Below are 20420 nucleotides of genomic sequence, written 5' to 3' on the forward strand. Positions count from 1 at the left end.
TTTCTGTGTTCAATCTCCTTTTCAAGAACAACCAACTATTAGGTAGGGTAAACATGTATCCTCTGGATAACAAAACATTGGAACACGTTGCTTAAAGAGATTGTGGAATCTCCATAATTTGACATTCTATGATTAATTTAGAAACATTTTAGAAACAGTTTACGAATGTATGATCTGCCTCGGGACAGGGAATGGACTAGACCATCTCACAAGGCCTCTCTCAGTCCAATTTTCCACGATTCTGTAATTTCCAAACTAAATCCTCAGCTACTATAGTAAAAGTGTGATCAGAATAGTGGAGTATTAATAAATTCTTCTCAACAATAAGACAACAGACAATAACCTCAGGCTGGGTCTTGCCCATCTTAAAAGAATAGCCAGGGAAAAGAATAAAGCTGTTTCAAATCCTAGTCTTGCATGTATGACAAAAATAGTACTAACTCTTAAACGTCTATTTTAATTAAACACTTTCACAATAAATAAATAAATAGGAACCACTGGATTTACAGGGAAGGAAAACAGGAATGAACTTGTGAAAACAACTAGTACAGCAAAAAGACTTGCCTCCATCAGTATATTCACACTGGATTATGTTGAGCACCAATTCAGTGATTCAAGTTTAGAAACATCAAAATTCCTTGTGTAACTTGCCATTGGCTGTTCAGTACAAGGATTTGGCCTGCAGCCTTCATTGTCTGCTCCATATTGACTCAACCTGCTCTCCAGAGAAGGAAACCACCTCTCCCAGATGACCATTTGGACTGATGTGGACCAATGTTGGTGGCACAATCTGTGTCTCTTTAGGTTGCACATTGGGATTGAAACTGAACTTGCCCAGAACATGTTCTAATGTGGGAGTCTCCTGGCGTGGAGCAAGTTGTTACCTCAACCCTCTGCTTGGCAAGACCTTGTATCCTCCTATCACTCAAGGTATGAAAACACGCTACATTTGCAGATGGAAAGTGTCCTCAGGAACACCAGCTGGAAAAGTCACCTGGGTGAACATCACTACAGCACAACCACCAAGTCCCCCAGACAAAGAAATGAGATGCTAGGTGATATTAGTGTTTCCCAGATGTGAAATGGCAAGCTTAAATGCTCATGAGATCTCTGCTGAAGGCAGATTTGTCTGCCATTTCCTGAACAATAAAACACAAACCAGCCTTTGTTTTAGTTGCTTTGTCTCATTTTGAATTTGTGCCCAAACATCATTCTTTTTTATCTAAAGAGTACCCTAAAATGAGGGAGCTGTAAGCCTTATGAATGACAAGAAGAAAGCAGGAAACTTGGGTAGCTGAAGGTGTCTTGTCCTTACCTTAGCCACCAGCCCTAGGAAAATGTGGCAGAACAGAACTGGACACAGAACTGAAACTGGCAAAATCCTCTGTTTTCTCCAACTTGGTGGTGTTTAACCCAGCAGTGGGTGCTGCAGCTAACCTTCAGCTGCAGCAAGCAGTGCAGTGACTGACTTGTAGCTCTGAAGCAGCCGCCACAGAGCTCTCCCTTGCAGAGTCACTTCCTAAAGGCACCTTGGAAGGAATGGTCTGCAGCAGCAAAAGAGAATCACAGTTTTCTCCATCTGTGCAAGGTGAAACAAGCTCCTGTTTATTCATACTTTTGCCAGAGAGAATTGCTAAGGGAACTGGGAAAGGTCTCTGAGGTACTCAGAGCTGCTATCACCCCAGCTTCTTACATCACAGGGATGTACCCATGCAGAACAGCTTTGGGAGGAGTTCCTAATATGCAGAGTTCTTCCTGCAGGCAGTGGTGTGGCAATCACTATTGTATGAAGCAATGTAATGCACCACAATGCTACCTATGTATTAAACACTTAACAATAGAAAAGGTGGCAGCCTCTGACCAAATAGATTTTTTTATTGTATCCAGTTTTTGTTTCTTCACTCCTCTTCTGTGAGGAGACATGTCCTTCTTATTTGCTAGTCTTGTTAGTAAAGGTGAAAAAAGACAAACACAGTCAGTTGCACAGACATTAAGTACGATCGTATGTGTGCCTGACTGCAAAGAATCGGCACAGATAATCCAGCCCTGCAACTAGTTCTTGTGGTAAGAGCAAGGATTTACTCATTGAAAGGATAGCTGTAGGAATAAGAAGGCAAGTCTGAGTCAGGGCTCATCTCCTAACATTTACAGAAAGTATGTGAAGGGGGTTAGAAAGACAAGGACTTTCCTAACTAAACATACTGTCACTGTTGAGATTGGTTGCTCTAGTCAGCAAGTCCCTTTTTATACCTTTTTATTGGCCATCTTCTGTGGCCAGTGTTTTGGTTTGTTTAGTCTCCAGGGAGTCTGTAGAGAAGAGGGGTGTGTGTTTGCTGGAGCAGCTGCTGCTGGTATAATGCATGCTGGGCAGGGACAAGGCCAGCCTTCAAGAGCCTCTGAATTTCTGTGTGGTGCATTTTCTGAAGGAAAGGATCAGTTATCCCAGGTTTTTTGCAGGAGAAATCCAAGCACTGCGTAAGACAGCTCATCTATATCTGATGCAGCCTTGACAGAAGGGTATGCTAACAATGAGCAAGAGAGATTCAGGATGATTAGGACTGCTGATAAAGAAAACATCCACTACATGCCCTGCATCTCCTTACAGAGTATTAATGTGCTGCTCTGAAGCAAAACCCCCAAATGGACCTTAGTGTTTGTCTTGGCTGGGGCTCATAGTCTGATTCAAGACTAGTCACTTCAAAGAGTCTAAAAGTAACGCTGTTGAGCCAAGGCCTTTTGCTGCTTTGTTTTTCTAATTTTACAAATTCTCCAGCCAGTCTGGTGGGCTTGTTTCCAGTTCCTGCATGAAGAAAGCAGCTGCTGCTTCATGCTTTTTCCAGAGAAAACTACTAAAGGGAATGAGAGGTCCTGTGCTGTCTGGGATGCTCATAGCTACCACTGTTGTAGCTTCTTAAAGAATAAATCCCCACAAGCACCAGTCCATGAAGGACCAGCTGCTCTACAAAACCTGCTGAAGGTTTATCTTTTCAATTCAAAGACAATGACTTCAAATTCCTATTCATATGAAACTGCACCATCTGTCAGTGTATGTGCTAACATGGGTACGGATATTCCTCCAGGAATTTCAGATCTTTACAGCTCCCTGGAATATGCTGATTTACTGAGGAACCACATCTCCTTTTTCTTTCAGGAGACTTTGCATCTCTCCTCTCATTAGCTAGGAAAGGACTAGTAATCCAAGAGCTAAGAATTTTCTACCACTGTCCTCACCATCTCAAACTAGGGAAGGCATATCAGTGGAACTATTCCCATGCATAAAGTAAAGCACATGTTCATATATTTTCTCAAATCCAGGTCTGCATGTGGAAAGGGAATCTTGGGGACTCCCTCCATGGAATTATGACTGTCAGAGGGACTATGGATCACAGATCTATCCCATTCACCAAACACTGTCAGCAACTTTCTTTCCTGGGTGTTTTTGGCAGTTACTTGTAAAGCAGCCTGTAACAACACCATCTGTCCTGCCTCAGATAGTTCGTTCAGTCCCTCCTTTGTGACTGCTACTTTACTCTGAATTCTTGCCATTCTTTAATGTCATTTTCATGTAGCAGAGTTCAGGCTTCTGTGCACTGTTTCAAACACGTTTCACGTTCAGTACAAGGCATATAATCCCATGTGATCCCAGGAAGAGCTGTGACCCTGTGAGTAACAGAAGTCATGACTGTCACCCATGGTTATTTCTTAGTCTCCATTTGCTGATGGATCTACACATCCTTTGCGTTTCTTTCTCCTGTAATATGCTTGCCCTTCTTTACTCCTCTTTAAGCTCCTCTCAGCCAGCATTTATCATGCATTTGATGCACTGATATCTCTTCTCAAACCTGCAAAATGACTCATCCGTTTTTCTCCCCTTTTTACTACTCCATTTCCAGTACATTTATGCCTATAAACAGATCTGTGAGCAGTCTCTCCCTAAGTCACACTGGCTGCTTCATACTACTTGCATTCTAGTTTCTCACCACAACCAGAACTGTCATTCCTTTGTCAGGAATAGACATTGCTTCCAGCATTTTCATCAACTGAAATTTATGTTCAATGTATCCCCTTGAACCACAGGAACAAGGCTGGTTAATCTTGGAAAACTAATGGTTTTTGCACTTCTTCATTCTAGTCCCTTTAGAAATACTCATGTAGCTTACGTTCTGTCCTGGCATCATTCATCACAGTGTTTTATTTCTCCAGCTTATACAGAGAAAGCAAAGACATTCTGCACTGATACAAAAATGTCAGGAAAACTGGTTACAATCGAGTGATCTTTTGCTCAGCACTGAAAAACGCTTCAGGTCCATCCAACAGACATAGGAATCGTATTTAGTTAAAATCATATGGTCTGGGATGAAGTATAATGGTATAAATTGATAGTTCAGGTTGTCTAAATGTATACACGAGCCCATGGTGCAGGAAGCTGCCTCCATCTCATGGATGCCACACAATTGTCATTGTCATATAGCTCTTACTTTGGAGATTTTCTCTGCTGGTTTTGGCAGGTTCATAACCTAAGTAGTCACCTAAATGTTTCCTCAGCTTCAGTATTAACCCTTTCTGTTTTGTAGGGACAGCATCTTCACATGGCGCATTTGCTGACTGAGTTGTCTAGTGCAAAAGGAAGGGCCATTTCCACCCACCACCCTGCCTTCAGTTGGAACAAGTGAAAAAGTGGTGCGAGAAAGCTAATATGTTTCAGATTCTGTGGGTGGGGAAAAATATATACCTCATCCAACAAAAAGGAAGATTGAAGTCTGCATGTTGTTGGGTAAAAAATAGTGAGCATGGAGAGAACTAGAAATAGGGAAGAAAGTGTATGAACTGAAAAATGAGAGGAAACTAAAAAAACTGGAAGAACAACGTCTGGGGGGAAAAGAGAGAAATGAAACCTGAAGGGGAAGAAAACCACACCCAGATAATGAAGAGTGAGGACAGACAGAATACACTTAAAAGCAGAAAGAAAAAGAAAAAATAAACTGAAGACCCTGAAAGAGGAAAGCATTAATAAAATGAAGAAATGATTGGACAAAAAATGATGCAAGGAAAAGAAAAACAGAAACAGAATTGAAAGGAAATGTAAACACGGAAAGGGATTTTTAGAAAATTAAAACTGATGGCTTTTAAACTAATTAACATCTTTTTGTGCTTCTTCACTTTATTTAAGTTCCCTGGCAGACATCCCAGGTCACCATATACAAACACATCAGTATCTCAGTCACAGAGTTTCCCTGTGTACTGTCTAATCAGAATAATTTGCAATAAAAGTTAAGTGCAATGTATTACCCTACTTCTGCGGATTAATTTCAGCCCTGTTGCAAAATGCTTCAGTGTGTTTCCACAGAAATGCTTCCCTTTTTCACTCCAAATTTTTTCCTGGGTGATGTCTGAGTGCATTGAATATTCCTCTAGATCTTCTGTACAGCCAGTAGCCCAACTGGAATTAATCTCAGCTCCTCCAACAAGCCCAGCAGCCATCTGATCAGAAATCCCTGCCATCTCTGTAGCACACGACCAGACACTGTGCTGTATGGGTGCAGGCAGTCCAAGGCTCTCAAGGAACTGCTGAATCAGGCTCGATGGTTTTGGAAATATGCCAGAAAAGGGAAAAGCAAAAACTTAATCCCTCATTAATCACACCTCTGCTTTCTCTTTACTGTGACTACTTGCCTCCCAGGTGTTTCATGCATTTTGCATAGCATGCATGTCATGTGGAGATTTGACCATATGGTTTTTCACGTCCACAGGTCTAGGAGGAAGAATGAGCATCTTTTATAAGCCCTTTCTGCAGAAGTAAATATTAAAAGTACTCTATATCAAAGTAGCATATTTGGGTGACTTTGATGTGAAGAAATACTTGGGATAATTATTCTGGACGTAAACAATCAGGTCATTCCCATCCTTTATAACCATCAGTGGGTTAGAACAGAGGCATCAAGTAGACTTGCCCCTGGATGCTGCTTTCCTGACGGAATTTCTGTCTCCCTGTACATCCAGGAGAAAGAAGAGAACAGAGAGGCTAAGAAAGTAACTGAAACTCTTGCAGCACGGTCTGTGCCACAGCATTCTCACAGCAGCTCAGCATTGAGACTTTCTCACAGAACATGGAATAACATCTCACTAGCCTAGGGCCAAAGCAGCTGGTATGATATTCCAGGCCTGAAACTAAAACTAGTCAGGAGTCTCTGCTGCTGACGTGTTACAAGGCAGTGACATTAAAGGGAAGAGGAACCACATCCTGGTGTTCTTGAGCGCTGGCCCATGAAGTTAAACAGTACACCTGATACGTAGAGACTCATGCAATTGATCTTCCAATTAGTACAGCAAAAGAAATTTTGCAACAGAACTCTCAGGCATGAGGTTGAGGCAATTTCCACAAATGAGGAGTCAGCAAGTGAATAACTGCCTCCTCTGTCATATGAAAGTATGGGGAATCCTCTTTGATACTTCTAGATTTCACTGAGCTCCTCACCAGTTCCTGAGCGTGCGTGGGAGGGGAAGTCTGGCCGTTCCTGACACTTTGAAGGAGAAGAAAGTAGTGCCAGACTAAAGTTTTCTTATTGTGCATATGCTTATATTCTGAGATGGCATAGCGTGACTCCATGTAAACAAGTCATGCAGTGTGAAAAACATTTGGTAGGTGAATGTAACAGAAGAAACTAGGCAGATGATGAGAAATGGAACTTTGCAGTAAATCCTAGCTCATACCTCTAGTTGAATTTGGGTCAGGAAATATCAGTGTCTTCCTTCTGAACATTGGTTGACATACTCTACAAAGTATACTGGTCTCCCATTTCCTCATGGAAAACATATGTTGCAGAAAGTCATGAACAGAGTGGTTCTTGATTGGTTCCTTTGTTGGTATCCCCCAAAAGGAGGCCAAGAATGAAATGAGTATACAGAACAAACTTCCCTCTTCGTGAAAAAAACTTGTCCTTTCATATTGCAGTGGAAGCAATTTGTGAGGGACAAAAAGGCTTATTTGATCTGCTTCTTCCCATGTTACATTTGTTGTTTAAATGCAGGATGTTCTCCTTCCTGGAGGACAAGACCAGCAATTTTCTGCACACAAATAGATCATCTAATTACCATATAGAATGTGTGAAATTTCTAACACTGATCAGCCAGAGCTATGCAATCCTACAGCTTCCTGAAGGATCAACAGGGAATTCAGTACACAGAAAAAACTATTAAAGAAGCTGTATAAGAGCTTAAATGAGAGAGGACCTGTTCCTTGACAGCAAACGTAACCAGAGAATTTGCATATTACTGCAACATTGTGACAGATTTATTTTCAGTCTGGCACTTGGGGGTTTTAATGTCGTTATAAATGATCAAAAATAATTATATGACTGCACAATGCAACAGTGTGGGAAGTACTGTATTAGCTATTACACTTAATTATTTAATACAGAAAATTATTCACACAGTGTTAAAAGCCCAGTGGGATGGTGAACTGGGGTCTCATTCGCAACGGCACCGACAGCGTCAGCAGCAGCCTGCAAAGGGAACAGTTCCAGGGAAAAGTGACTTGCTCTCACTCTCAGAAGAAAAATCCCAACCCTCTATCACATCATGTGAGGTTATTTTAAAGGGTCAAAAGTTTACACAGATGTGAATCTTCTGTTCACATAAGAATGATACTAGATAAGAGACTGTGATACAGCCCCTTTTAAGGGCTGTTCATTATGTTAGGAAAGAACATTTCCACTGCCAAATGGTCACCTGGCTGAGGTCTAAGAGAACTGATTTCTCTGTCATGCATCTGGCTTTTGTAGGCCCTTGGAAACTTTCGTTTTCTGCATTTCACAGAATGGTTGGAGTTGGAAGGGACCTCTGGAGGTCATCTGGTCCAACCCAACATTTCTGCTTACCAAACTGTATAATCCTTAACAGCAAACCCCATCTTTTTGCTCCTTTCATAGAACTGTTTCATCTTGCTGGTTTGGTTTTTTGCCTTCAAGAGTTATTTGTTGGCTCTCATCAAGACCTGCTTTTTCTAGACCTTGCAAGTCTTTGAGCATTTGCAGCTTCTTCCTAATGGAATTTGACAGCAAAATTCTCACAGAATGCATTTTCTGATAAATTATCTGTTCAGACATAGCAAGCTATCACATTCACTTTTCAGTTTTTCTGGTAAAACTGGTGTTGATTTCGTTTCTCTTTGCTGAGAACAAGTCTGGTTTCTGACCGCAGGACAGTAATTGTTAGATGATTGCAATGTAATTACTGCTCATGACAAAAAGGGGCAAACTGCTCACAGGGTATCACTTTGCCACGACATACATGTAGGAAAGTAAAAAATGTTTATCTTATTTTTCTAGGTGGACAGCATATAAGAGAGCTTTCTGTTACTCTGCCTCCATTTTCATGCACTTCTATCAAGGACACCTCAGGCATTACCCTCCCTTCAAAGGCAGCTAAGAGGAATCCAGGCCAAAAATGACACCAGGGTCAGCTAGTCAAATCATCCAGTTTCAGCATGTTTTACTCTTATAATTTCCTCAGGCCTTCTCAGTGTGTTACTTAGAAACGCAATCTTTGCCACTCCTAAGAGATGCTTCCACAATAAATGCTTCCACATTGCCTTTCCATGCCTCTTTCCCAGTCTTTGGAGGACCTGGGGCCATAACATTGCACTTCAAGCCTTCCACATGGCTGAGCGCTTGTGGACTACCAGCCACTATACAGTAAATGAAATACAACAAGGTGTAAAATAACTGTACCACCATGTAGGTAGGTATGGAGGGGCTCACAAGACAATCTGGAAAATACAGTTCTGGTTGCAAGATCTGGAAATGGGAATTCTCAGTTCACAGAACAGGTACGATGAAGACTTTTCTAGGTTGTCTCCACGACATTGTCTATTATCAGTGGGCGTGGAGAGCATAAAAAAGGGTCTGTTGTGACACAAAAGGTTACATAGTTCCGTTCTCTGTAAATGTTTAAGTCTATCAAATGTTGGCTTGAGGACCTTGGTTCAGGCAGTGGGTTGGTTTTTTTTTTTTTTCTCTTTTTTCCTATGATGGAGGTATTTGTCCACTAGAAGCACAGGTGAAACCCGTAGTTTGCTTTAGGACCTACAGGATCTCAAACAATAATCAGAGGGTTGTCACTTTTAACCTCAGTTATCAAGCTACCTCAGTTTTATACCAGTGACTTAGAAATAAACATTTGGGGTATTTTTTCCAAATCACAGAGCCATTAAAGTCCTCCAGTTCCTTTGTTTCTGTCAAGCAGAGTGTCCAGTATGTTCCAGTTAGGCCCTCGGACCCCAAGGGACACCACTCTGCTTTCACCAACATCCTCATTGTGAGAGGAAGCGTGAAGCAGAGTGAGAGAGGGTAAAGGAAAATGTCAAAATTATTGAGCACCTATCTTGGTCTACAAGTTGGTCTTGTTTTCTTACGGAACAAGCAAAGAGAGGTGGGAGCCTTCTGTGGAAGTGACCAGACCTTTGGGAACAGTCTGGGGAGTCTCTCCTCACTCCCGGTCTGCAGAGAGATTTGATGGAGGACAGGGGAGCCTTATACAATTCCATGCAGCAGTGACTCATTACAGAGACTGGTAGGTGAACAGCAGGGAGTCTGTGTCTCAGAATCAATCCATCAATGGGTGAGAGCTGATAGATAGTATGCAAATAGATGCTGTTTTCCTGCAGCTTGTCAGGAGCTCCAAGCAGCTGCATCCTCCACTTTATTCCTTCTCTGTTAGGGTCTGTTAATTTCCCTGATTGCTGTTATGGCTAAATGATATCTTAGCATGACAGAATTTGCATCTGACACGTATCTACATTTGGTGTCAGGAACTATTGTAGCTTTGTAAGGTTGCTCAGGATACAGGCAAATCGCTCAAATCTGCTGTGAGAAGGTATGCTAAGAGTCACAGTACTGTGTAAATGTCATTTTATTCAATACTGTTTTCCAATGAAACTGTCTCTTTTGCAAAAATACTTTCAGGGAAAGCCTCTTTTAAAGAAGTCTGAGAACTGACTCTTACAGCTCCAAATAGCCTGCAGCATTTTCAGAAGTGAATTCACATACTAAGCAACTATCAACCAAACTAGTAGCTCATCTCATTTTGCAAATCCCCAACAAAATCTGCTTTGGTGCCCTTTACAATCAGCAGGCAATTTTTGCTAAGAAATCACACTGAATATCAGAGTATCAGCTCCTTTCTCTTCTTCCTATATACTCTTTCCAGCTGACTAAGGTTGGTGCTTCTTTTTTGTTGTTTTGACATGCAGGTTTATTTCAGATAAGTACTAGCAAGGTTCTTCTGTAGTTTGCTTTCCTTTTAGACTGTGTAGTTATCGATATGTCTTATTTTCTCCTCCTTGATTCATCATTTCTGTATTCACGCATACATACATACATGTGTGCATGCATGTCTTTCCCTTTCCTCCTATGACATTGCAGTATCTTCTTCTACTGGAGACCATCTAATCGACCTTCATATCCCACCCACTTAATAGCCTTGACCCTTGCTGTGCTCTTCTCTTTAGAGGCTTTTCTCTCAGACGAGTTTGTAATTTTTGCCAGCTATTTTATAAGAGCTAAAAATGAAAACCTGGGACTAAGCAGATAAATAACTGCACCTCAAGCAACACACAAGTGACCCTGCAGCTCCCACAGGGCTGGATGCTCAAAACCCAGCTGGTACCATGACTCAACAACACCCTTCCCCTGAGGATTTCTGTGCTTCAGCGTAGATCCATAGCTCTCCAGCCACAACACATTCTTACTGTGAGCCCCAGGTAACTCTGAGCTCAGACAATTTTCCTTGCTGTTAATGAGGCTTCTTAGATGCTGCTTTTAGGATCTTATATTCACAAAATCTAAAAGAAATGTTCCCCAGGGGTTTCAGTGGCTCCATGGGTACCAAAACAAACCCCAGCTTCTTTGATAATTAATCTCAACAACTAGGAAACCTACAAATTATTGGCATTTACTCATTCTGAAATGCTACAGTGTCTGCTTCCCTGAACAAATGAGATTCCATTCCAGTCAGCTACTGCATATTTATGCTCAGCCTTTCATTAACTTATTGATCATGTGATGATACACTATCCTTTGCTACCTTTGGGGAAATAAAAAAATGGGGAAAAAATGTGCTCTTAATGGTGGGACTATTTCGTGCTTCTTGAATATTCAATCCAATCCTCCTGGTCTCTTTCTGTCCTCCTTTCTCCCCAAAAGCTTCATGGATCTCCAAAGACATCCCACAAGAGAGGGTGACTACCATTGCCCAGTAAGCCCCTGAGGCTGCCATTATGTGACACGTAGTTATACAGCTGAATCAGGGTCAAAGTCTCCCTTTAAGGGTAAAATATGGTATTACACTCTAAATTCCTGTACTGCAAAAACAAACAGTGCCATCAATTCATTTCCAGTCAGACCTCCACCCCCTTGGGAAAAGTATACAGAACTTTCTGGTGGGAAAAATAGTTTGGAAATACAACCTCTTTATTAGAGTGAAGGCCCTTCCTTCATTCAGCTTGTCTTTCATTAGCCACCCTGGTACACTCCAGTGAGGAATGTGGCTTGAAGAGGTACTTGAGGTCGCAAGAGGCGAGTCCCCAAGGGGTGTAGTTCACTCCCAGTACGTACTCATAACTCCTGACAAGATTATGAGGTCTGATTCAAAGCTTAGTGACAACATGGCTGTTTGTAGGTAAATGTTTCTAAGGAGGGTGGCTTTTTAAGGAAGGATTCCATTACCTCTCACACAAATGAAGCATTCATGTTCTCTGTTCTCTTTGAGCTCACTTACTGTGAATAATATCTTCCTGTTTTTCACCCTTCTGTTTGAAAGACAGAGGGAGCAGGTGAGGAGGAAAGGAAGGTTTTTAAGTTCATGTGTTTCCTTAATCCAACATTGGCATATTGGATGTGGGGTTGAGTAAAACTGCATTCATATCCATGCTTCCTCTCTATCACTCATCTAAGAGCTACCGGAGGAAGAGAAGAGCCCTCTGAGTCCACCTTACAGCCACACAATAACGTATCCTGATAATGCTCTTTCTGTGATCCAAGAGCAGGGCAGCTCATGACTTTCAAGCAAGGAGCTGGCTGATAAGACTCAGCAGAGCCAAGCAACTCCCCAGAAGTTAGGAGAGTGACTCCAGATATGCTGTGGTGTCACAAAGGTCCAAAGCAGCAATTTGTGATAGCAATGAAAAAGGGTCCTTTTCTTTCCAGGCCTAAGTCTCTCCTGAGATGTGTCAACTGTGTCAGTGCAGTGTCCTTGCTTCCAGTGAGGTTACATTACTGCAACAGGGAGCAAAGGTTAATTCACTGACATCAGTTTTCGCCCAGATTTTGTACCAAAAGAAAATGCTGTTTTACCAACAGTAATAACTTTGGACTTTATGTCTGGAGTTGCTCAGTAAAAAGAAATTGTGCATTTGGTTACACCAAAAACGTTCTTGCAGTATGATGCCAATCATAGTAAACAACCACCTATCCATCATCAGAGATTTAAAAATAGTCATCATTTTCATGGGCAAAACCTGAACAACATTTTTTTGGATCTTCAGCCTTGCAGCTGCCCAAAAGCAAACTCCTTTTTTGGTGTTTTTTTGGAGGCTTGTTTGGGTTCCTACTAAAATACTTAATAGATCCTAAACTATGCAATTTGAGAAGGAAATGGAAGATAGCCATGCTATTGAATGCATGTGTTCATCTGGCATGTGAGCAGTGCCATTGCCTTCAGCAGGACTGTGCACATGAACTGGGGCAGGAGGATTGGGTCTGTTGTCTTCTACTCTGTTCTCTTTGATCCTGCGAGTGTACTCTCTGCCAAGGTCGCATCAGGCTGCAAAGGCACTTTTTGCAACTCTGTATGATCTGTGTCTGTCCTTTATTTATTCAAAATGTGTTTGCCTCTACAATTTAATCTGCTGTTCTCTCCCTCCCCTTCCTCTTGGTGAAGTCTAATTACAGTTTTATTCCAGGTCCATCTGGTTGCTAACGCTGGACATCACCACTGAATTCATTCTAATATTTGCTGTGTATTTTCTAGGCTGGACGCTGAATAATAATATTCTCTGAATTTGCTTTTGCTCCTGTTTCCTTCCTCCCTGTTGTAGCTAATTGTGTAGCTATGAGATTATTTTTCCTCCCAGTGTAGATCTGCTAAGGGTTGCCTATTTCAGGCTGCAGAATAAAGGTTGGGTTTTTTTCTACTTTTGAGAAGAAGATTTCGAAGTCCACTTCACCAGCTCCCTTCACTGGTGTGCAACCAGCTAGACAGTGGCTTTCTCTGCTTCATCTCTTTTTTTTTAATCTGCCCCAAACATAATGCAGTTTACAACTGTGAGTCTCAAAGCATTCTGGAGGCAGTGATTCAGCATTTTTACCAGCGCCTGCTCCATGTGATGGCTGAACCCACAGTAATTTCAGGTTCCCAAGCCTGGCTTGTGCAGTGCCAGTGCTGGGATTTTAAATTCTTTTTTTTTTCTTTTCTTCTTTTTGCTTTCTGCAGCACTGCCTGGGAACACAGACTCACACTTTACCCATGACCTGACTCTCTGGCTAAGAATAGCAGTCACATTGCAACTTGGGTTCAGTCTCACTGGAGACATGTTGCAGCTGGGAAACAGGGAGGTCAGATTAGCCCATGCTCACAAAACCAAACATACAAAAGGAGTACGGAGAATTTCGTATGCTCGCCTCCTTTTAGGACTGCAGAACAAGGGGAAGAAGTTGGCACAGGTGTTGCATGAGCCAAAATAAGTACTTTACTCATGACATTGACTTGAGCAGGAAGATTGCATACGGAAGCTCACCTCCTGGGCTGAACAGGACTTTTTCCAAAAGGGTCCTGTATCCTTACAGTCCCTCCAGCCAAAAATCATGCAGGATGGGGACAGCAGGCAGTATTGATTAGCATCTCCTGAGCCCTGCTGAAGACAATGAGATGTTTGAGATAGCCCCTGAAGTAATTCTGCACAGCAAAGTGAACGTATGAGTTTAGCACATGCTAGTGGATCTACCATAGCTTGTTCTAGACAGCTGGTGTTGCAGTGATGCTATGGCACAATCTTTAGCCTAAGTGAGCAACAGGCCTCTCCCTGAGCACATGCTAAAGCCAACTTCACTCTCGTTCTTACTCCTTCTTGGTGGGAAGCACCAGCACATGCTACGTTCATACGTTCATTTTGTGGTGCAGACATGCCTTCAGAGTAACGAACACACCAGTCCTGCTCTGCAGTTTTAAGACAGGAGCTAAGGCATTAGTAATAGAACCTCTTAGGCTGCTGACTGTTGTAATACTCATTGTGACTGGGTAAGGATAAAGGTGAAAAACAGTGAGGTTTAAATAGCACATCTGCAGTTTGACTGTGCCCTCTGCTCCATCGTGACGCAGCAGCCAGCTGTTCCCAGCACCAGCACAGAGCATTACATCTGGAACATGGACCGGGGGGTTGATATCCACACCAACAGAAGCACAGCAGTTTTGAGAGAGAACCCTTCCCCCAGTCAAATCTAAGCTAAGTGGGGAAGGGTGCTATGTTGCTAGGAATTGGAAATGTCTGGAGGAGCTTGTCCTGGAAGCCCCTACTCCTGTCAGAAGCCACGCTCAGCGTGATCCTTCTCTTCACCCCCCCGTCCCAGATTCAGAGGGGAGGTCTGGCTGCTCTGGGACCACGTTAGCTGGTTAGGGTCTGCTCACACAAGTCAGGGATCCCAGGACTAGGCTACATCTTGAGACACAACAAGGAGACTTAAGAGGAAAACCTCTTGAGGTATCAGGGCAGTAATTCTAATGGTAATTTTGAACTGTTTTTGTCTGTCTAACATTCCTTTTTAATCCCCATCCTGCCTGCCCCTTCCTTATGTAGGGTTACTTTAGTGATCCTTGGAATGTTTTTGACTTCCTCATCGTAATTGGCAGCATTATAGACGTCATTCTCAGTGAAACTAATGTGAGTATTACTCTACCCTCCCCAGGATACCACCACCTCCTCCTCCTCTGCTGTTCCTTCTCTCTTTCTCACTTTCTTTCTCTCTCTTTCTTTTTTTTTTTTCTGATTTTTTTCCCTTTAGTCATGCTTTTATTGAACTTGCCGTCGTCCTTCTCCTTCTCCCAGGGAAAAAAAAAGGAGGGGGGGAAAATGCCTCCTTCTTTTTCACTTGTCATAGCTCGCCCCAAGGCTGTGACTGGTGAAAGCGCACAGAGTTTGGGGTGTGTGTGCTTTTTTTCCCTCCAAAAGGTAGACATGCTTGAGTGTAACTTTTTGACTAACCAGGCTTTTGTTGATACCCTCCATCATGTGAAACGTTACAGAGGTTTTGAGCAACCAATACTGTAGAGTGGTAAGAGACTATTTAATATGCCCACGTAACCTCTTTCTTTTCTTATTTTTTTCCTCTTCTCTCCCTCTTTCATGCTTTGTTTTGTTTTGTTTTGATTTTTTGTTTTATTTTATTTTACTTTTTACTTTTTTCCCTCTTTTCTCCCTTTCACTCTCTCTCTCCCTCCTCTCTCTCATTCTTTCTTTCTCTTCCTTTCTCTCTCTCTCTTTCCTTGGCTTCTCTGCCACATGCAGCACTATTTCTGTGATGCATGGAATACATTTGACGCCTTGATTGTTGTGGGTAGCATTGTTGATATAGCAATCACCGAGGTGAACGTAAGTAGCTGGCGTCTGTCCATGATCGTGCCTGCTCTAACATTCATTTGTCTTTCCCGGGTTCTTTTATTTTTTCCCTCCTCCCCCTTCCTCCTTTCTTTTGAGTTTGTTTTCAGAGCTTTTCATTTAGTTTTTAAGTTCTCTCTTTTGATTTGTTTTGTTTTCTTTTTATTCTAATTTTTGGAACGACTTAAAGGACTTTTTGACTGTTGCATCATTTTCTTCCCTTCATAATCCGCCTGGCATGAATTAAACTGTATAGCAGGAAAAGTGATGGGAAATGTGGAGTGCAAGTGAAAAAGCTATTTGTACCATGGGAAGCTGCTAGAATAGTTCCAGGCCAGCACTTTGGCCTACCCAGTGTTATGCTTTGCTTCCCATGGCAGTTCAGTACTCTCCACCCCACAGAGATCTAAAGGTCAGTTCTTTCGAGGTGGAACTGCGGGAACCAAACCAGGAATCCTTCCTGTGCCTCCTCACTCAGGCTTCCTCCAAAAGATATAAAGACCAAATCATCTCTGTTCAGAGGAACCTGCTCCTAATGTTTAGCTTCTAATTTGAAAAAAAAAAAAAATGTAGATCAAATGAAAACAAAACAAAAAGCCCCAAGAAAAACAAAGCGCCAGAGTTTCAACCCAGTTATTTGGGTTTGCAACCAAGGTTGCTCCATCTTACAAATCCCACCAGCACAATTGACATTGATTGGCCCCACTAGTGCCCATCTCAGCAGACAGGTAGAGGATTGAATGAGCCACCGAGACTGAAATGAGCAGCTGGTGTTCAAGGAATAAATCACTTCAGACAAACTTTTTCCTCTGTCTTTTTTTAGAGGTGTATGGATATAGAATTACAGGATAAAGAGCCAAAGGACAGGCAGGAAGCACACGGATTCCCAAAAGAAAGACTACGAAGGACCCACTGAGTTTCTGAGCATGGCCAAAAATTGCACTACAAAATGCAGCTTAGTGAGACCAAGAAAACAGAAAGATTGAAAGAAAACCCCTGTAAATATGTTAACAAAGAGCACATGAATAATGAATTTGGAAAATTATGTGGCTATTCAATAAACATTCCAGCTTGGTATTGTTGTGTACTGTAGAGCAAGCAGAAAAGTGACAGCATAGTTTTCACTCAGTGCTGTGTTTAGGAAAAAATGTAGGCAATATTTTGAAAAAAATCAAAATGCCTTACTTTGAACTTTCCAAACAAAACATTTTCATATCACGGTTCTATTTTAATTTCTGTTCAACTCCTTCTTTTTTTTTTTTTTTTTAATTCTGAAACAGGGACATTCGTCCATGTTGCAATATTTTAATTTAGAATAAATGAAATATTTTATACTAGCCCATTTTCTTTGGTTTTTGAGAGAATGGAAAACAGTTTCTAACAAAAATTGAACTTTTATTTTACATCTCTTGAATGTCCTGCTTTCTGGACACAAAAAAATTGTTTGCTAGAATTTACCCTAGAATGTGGTAAACCATTTTGGTTACACTTTTACTAGAGAGATATTCGGATTGAGCTGACTTTGTAGAGGAAGGCTACAGTGATCAGCAGGCTGAAGTTGATAATTTTAAAGAATGAAGTGAAAACCTTTTTTATGCCACCCTTGTCGGAAGGAAACCAAATGGGGAACCTGGCAATAGCCTTCAGATTGTGCAAAAGTTAAATTCCCCTCCTTAGAGGCAGAACTGTACATGGTAATTGAGGAAATAAGTACAGTTAACTGGAGGTGAATTACACTAAACATCAACAAGACTTTTCTGACTGATGTGTTTGAATCCATACAAAAGTCTTTCAAGCATTCTTGAGTTTTGATTAATATCTGGAGGTCTATCATAGTCAGAAACCCTGTACTGGAGAGAAAAATCTAATGGATCCTTTTGAAGAAATTCACAGTAATTTCTTATAAATTAAAGAACTTTTTACATCATGGTTTAAGACACTTTAATATACATCTTATTAACTTTAGTCATCTAAGAGGAAGACAGATAGTCACTCAGGCTTTCTCTTAGTGGAAAGAAATGAATCGCTCCCCATACCAACTGATGCCTCTCTGTGCACATCTCTGACAGGGGAAATGAATTGCTCTTTGGAGGTGCCCATCCAGTGACCGGAGAGTGTCTAGGTTTGTTAGGTTTGTCTAGACACCCAGCTCTCAGATGCTAAATTTAAGCAGGATAAATCGCATTCGTTCTCAGCATGTTGTCGAGAAGGTCACGCTGCTGTTAATTGTGCTGCGTTCAGATCTTCAGTCTCCAGGGCTATCCATACTGGCATGTTTAATTACTGCTGACAAGGCTCCCTCTCCTTTCCATTCCCTGTCTAAATTTAAGTTTTTGTTGGCCAAGGCCCAGAAGCCAGTTTTTGGTTGCAGAAGTCTATGAAAAATGAGGGCATGCCTCTGCCCAAACAGCCATCACCTTTCTTAGTTGAGGAGGCAGCAGGAGCAACCCTGAATGTTTTAGTCAGGGTTATGAACAGCGTTTCGTGATGGTCCCTCTGTTTCCTCTAAAGAATCCTTTCCTTCTATACAGTTTTTACAGATTTCTGCACACATCTTTTTGTTACCTGGCATGTTTAAATCTTCTCTTTTTATCTAGGCAAGTACTTTGCTACTAGTTTCCTAATGTTTGTTACTAAAAACTTGCACAATCTTTTCATGCACTGGTAAATGAGCAGCAGCTATGAATGGAGTTTGTTCTGAAATGTTCTGAAATCCCTTTGCACTTATAACCCTTATTGAATAAGAGAATGTTTTGTATGTTGGTTTGTCCTGTCAGATTCCCTTCCTGCTAGCAGCACTTGATACATTACATCTGTAGCAGATGGGCTTTGGAAATAGCAGCCCATCTTGGATGGACAGTTGTCACCTTCCCAAGCAGTGTGAGGCAGTTTGTCAGATACACTTCTCCCTTTCTCCTCAGGAGCTTGTTGCTTTCTTGCTGTTTGTGGGTTTGAACAAACCCTGCCTTGTGTTTCTGTACACTGTCTTGTCTTGTTCCAAGAGACCTGAAGTCTGAAAAAGAAAGAAGAAATAAACCCTAAAATGCCAATAAACTCCAATACTTGGAGATGTTTAGCCTGGTCAGGTGCAGGTAAGATGTTTCTGCCCAACTCCTTAGAAGCTGAAGAACGTTTGTGGTAGGGTCTTGGAAGGTGCTGCTCTTGGGGCTAAGGGACAGTTGTCATTGTGGTCAATTAGGGAATCTGGAGACACCTGGCACAGGTTAGTTGGACATGTGGCCATAGACATGTAAGCCTGAAATCTCTGTGAGGTTCACCACACGCTGGCACTCAGGGGAAGCACACTCAACAAGTGGCTGCAATAGCCATAGTTGTGGTGGGAACCCTGACTGACGGGCTCCACTCTGTGCGTGTAGGTATGTGCTTGTGTTCATTTGTGCAGTTCCCCGTGCTCTGTTTTTTTCCTTTGGACAATTATTTTTGTTTCTTGAAAAGGAATTTCCCAGACCAAAACCTTCGTTAAGATAGATGTGAGCGTGCATGGGTGGGCTTTTGTGTGTGCGGTCCATTGATTGTAGTATATGTTCTTGAACATGTTTGGACACTTGCGTATTGGCTACAAATCCATGGGAGAATGTACAGACATGAATCCCTGTGTGGAGGAAAGAGAGTGTGTATGGACGCATACATATTTCATACATATCTGTGTTGTGAATGGTTGTTGATGGAGACACATGGGTGGTTGTGCATGTAACTGAGTCTACGAACATGTTTTCTGAGCCAATGTGGGTACCTTATTGTGCAAGTTTGAGCTGCTTATGGGTGGGTGTTTATATGTGAGAGTTTCCTGTATGCAGCCATGTTAATCTGCATGCCTGTGGGTGAGTGGACACTTGCATGTCAAGTTCAGCATATTTTTGTTAGCATCACTGTGCATTCAAAAGTAGTGAGAAGGCATGTACTCATGAGGTTGGCCCCTAGGTTACTTTCAGCATTTCAGCATTACTTTGGGAAACCTCCGCTTAAAACACCTCCGTGGCGTTGAGATACAACAACTGGTAAATCCAAATGCATCACATTAGGTCCACTTGCTTACTGTAACTTGGGAACATCTCGCAGGTCCCCTCAACCATCTCCACAGACATATGGACATGAATCTCACACCACTGAATAAGTGCAAGGGGCACAGGGCAGTTTAAAATCTGGAGGGTATGAGAACTTCAGAGAGTGGCACAGTTTCTGCCAAATTTACTTTTAAATCCCCTTACTTTTAATCTGCATTTTCAGAGATTTGCTTTTCAGTAAGTGTTACAAAACTAGCTTCCTAGCCAGAAAATTAAGATTTTTTTCAAAATTTTCTGGAAATATTCAATGTTCCTATTTTGGGTCACTGTTAAGCTACTTCTTAAATAAATACAGAGGGAGAGGAAAACATTTTAAATGTGCTATTAAAAAAAAGAATTTCCAAGACAGACACCACATCTACCATGTGTCAACTCTCTTTAAGTGCTAAGACCAAGAATGACTCTTGGGGAATAAGATAAAAGACTGTAATATATGGGGCCTGAGAGGTAGGGCCTGTGGGTTGTATTCCTTGGATTTTCACTAGATCCCTATACCTCAGTCTTCCCATCAGTATATTGGAGGTTGTTATTATTCCCTACATTAAGAAAGCATTGTCATTAGTGTTTACAAGACACTTTAAGTTCATTAGGAAAAAAAATCAAGGTGGCAAAAATTATTACTATCTATAATAATAATAATAGGAAAGAAAATGTTACAGGAGTTTAATGAAAACCAACAAATTTGGAAT

General features: G+C 41.6%; 1 protein-coding gene across 34 annotated transcripts in view; it reads left to right on the forward strand.

The window, feature by feature from the left end:
- CACNA1C (calcium voltage-gated channel subunit alpha1 C) overlaps positions 1–20420 on the forward strand; it is a 488413-nt gene that overhangs the window by 416460 nt on the left and 51533 nt on the right. For 14 of the 34 annotated variants that reach the window (XM_071817753.1, XM_071817701.1, XM_071817747.1 and 11 more), the window contains exon 30: positions 15557–15640. The exons of 2 other annotated variants lie outside the window; for them this stretch is intronic. In XM_071817753.1, the coding sequence (XP_071673854.1) occupies positions 15557–15640 (84 nt within the window). Of the gene's footprint in view, positions 1–14848; positions 14933–15556; positions 15641–20420 lie in introns of all 34 variants that reach the window. 18 more of the 34 variants (XM_071817770.1, XM_071817650.1, XM_071817786.1 and 15 more) reach the window with 2 other exon arrangements.

The sequence above is a fragment of the Patagioenas fasciata genome, chromosome 1 (assembly GCF_037038585.1).
Source record: "Patagioenas fasciata isolate bPatFas1 chromosome 1, bPatFas1.hap1, whole genome shotgun sequence".
In the NCBI taxonomy this organism is placed as follows: domain Eukaryota; kingdom Metazoa; phylum Chordata; class Aves; order Columbiformes; family Columbidae; genus Patagioenas; species Patagioenas fasciata.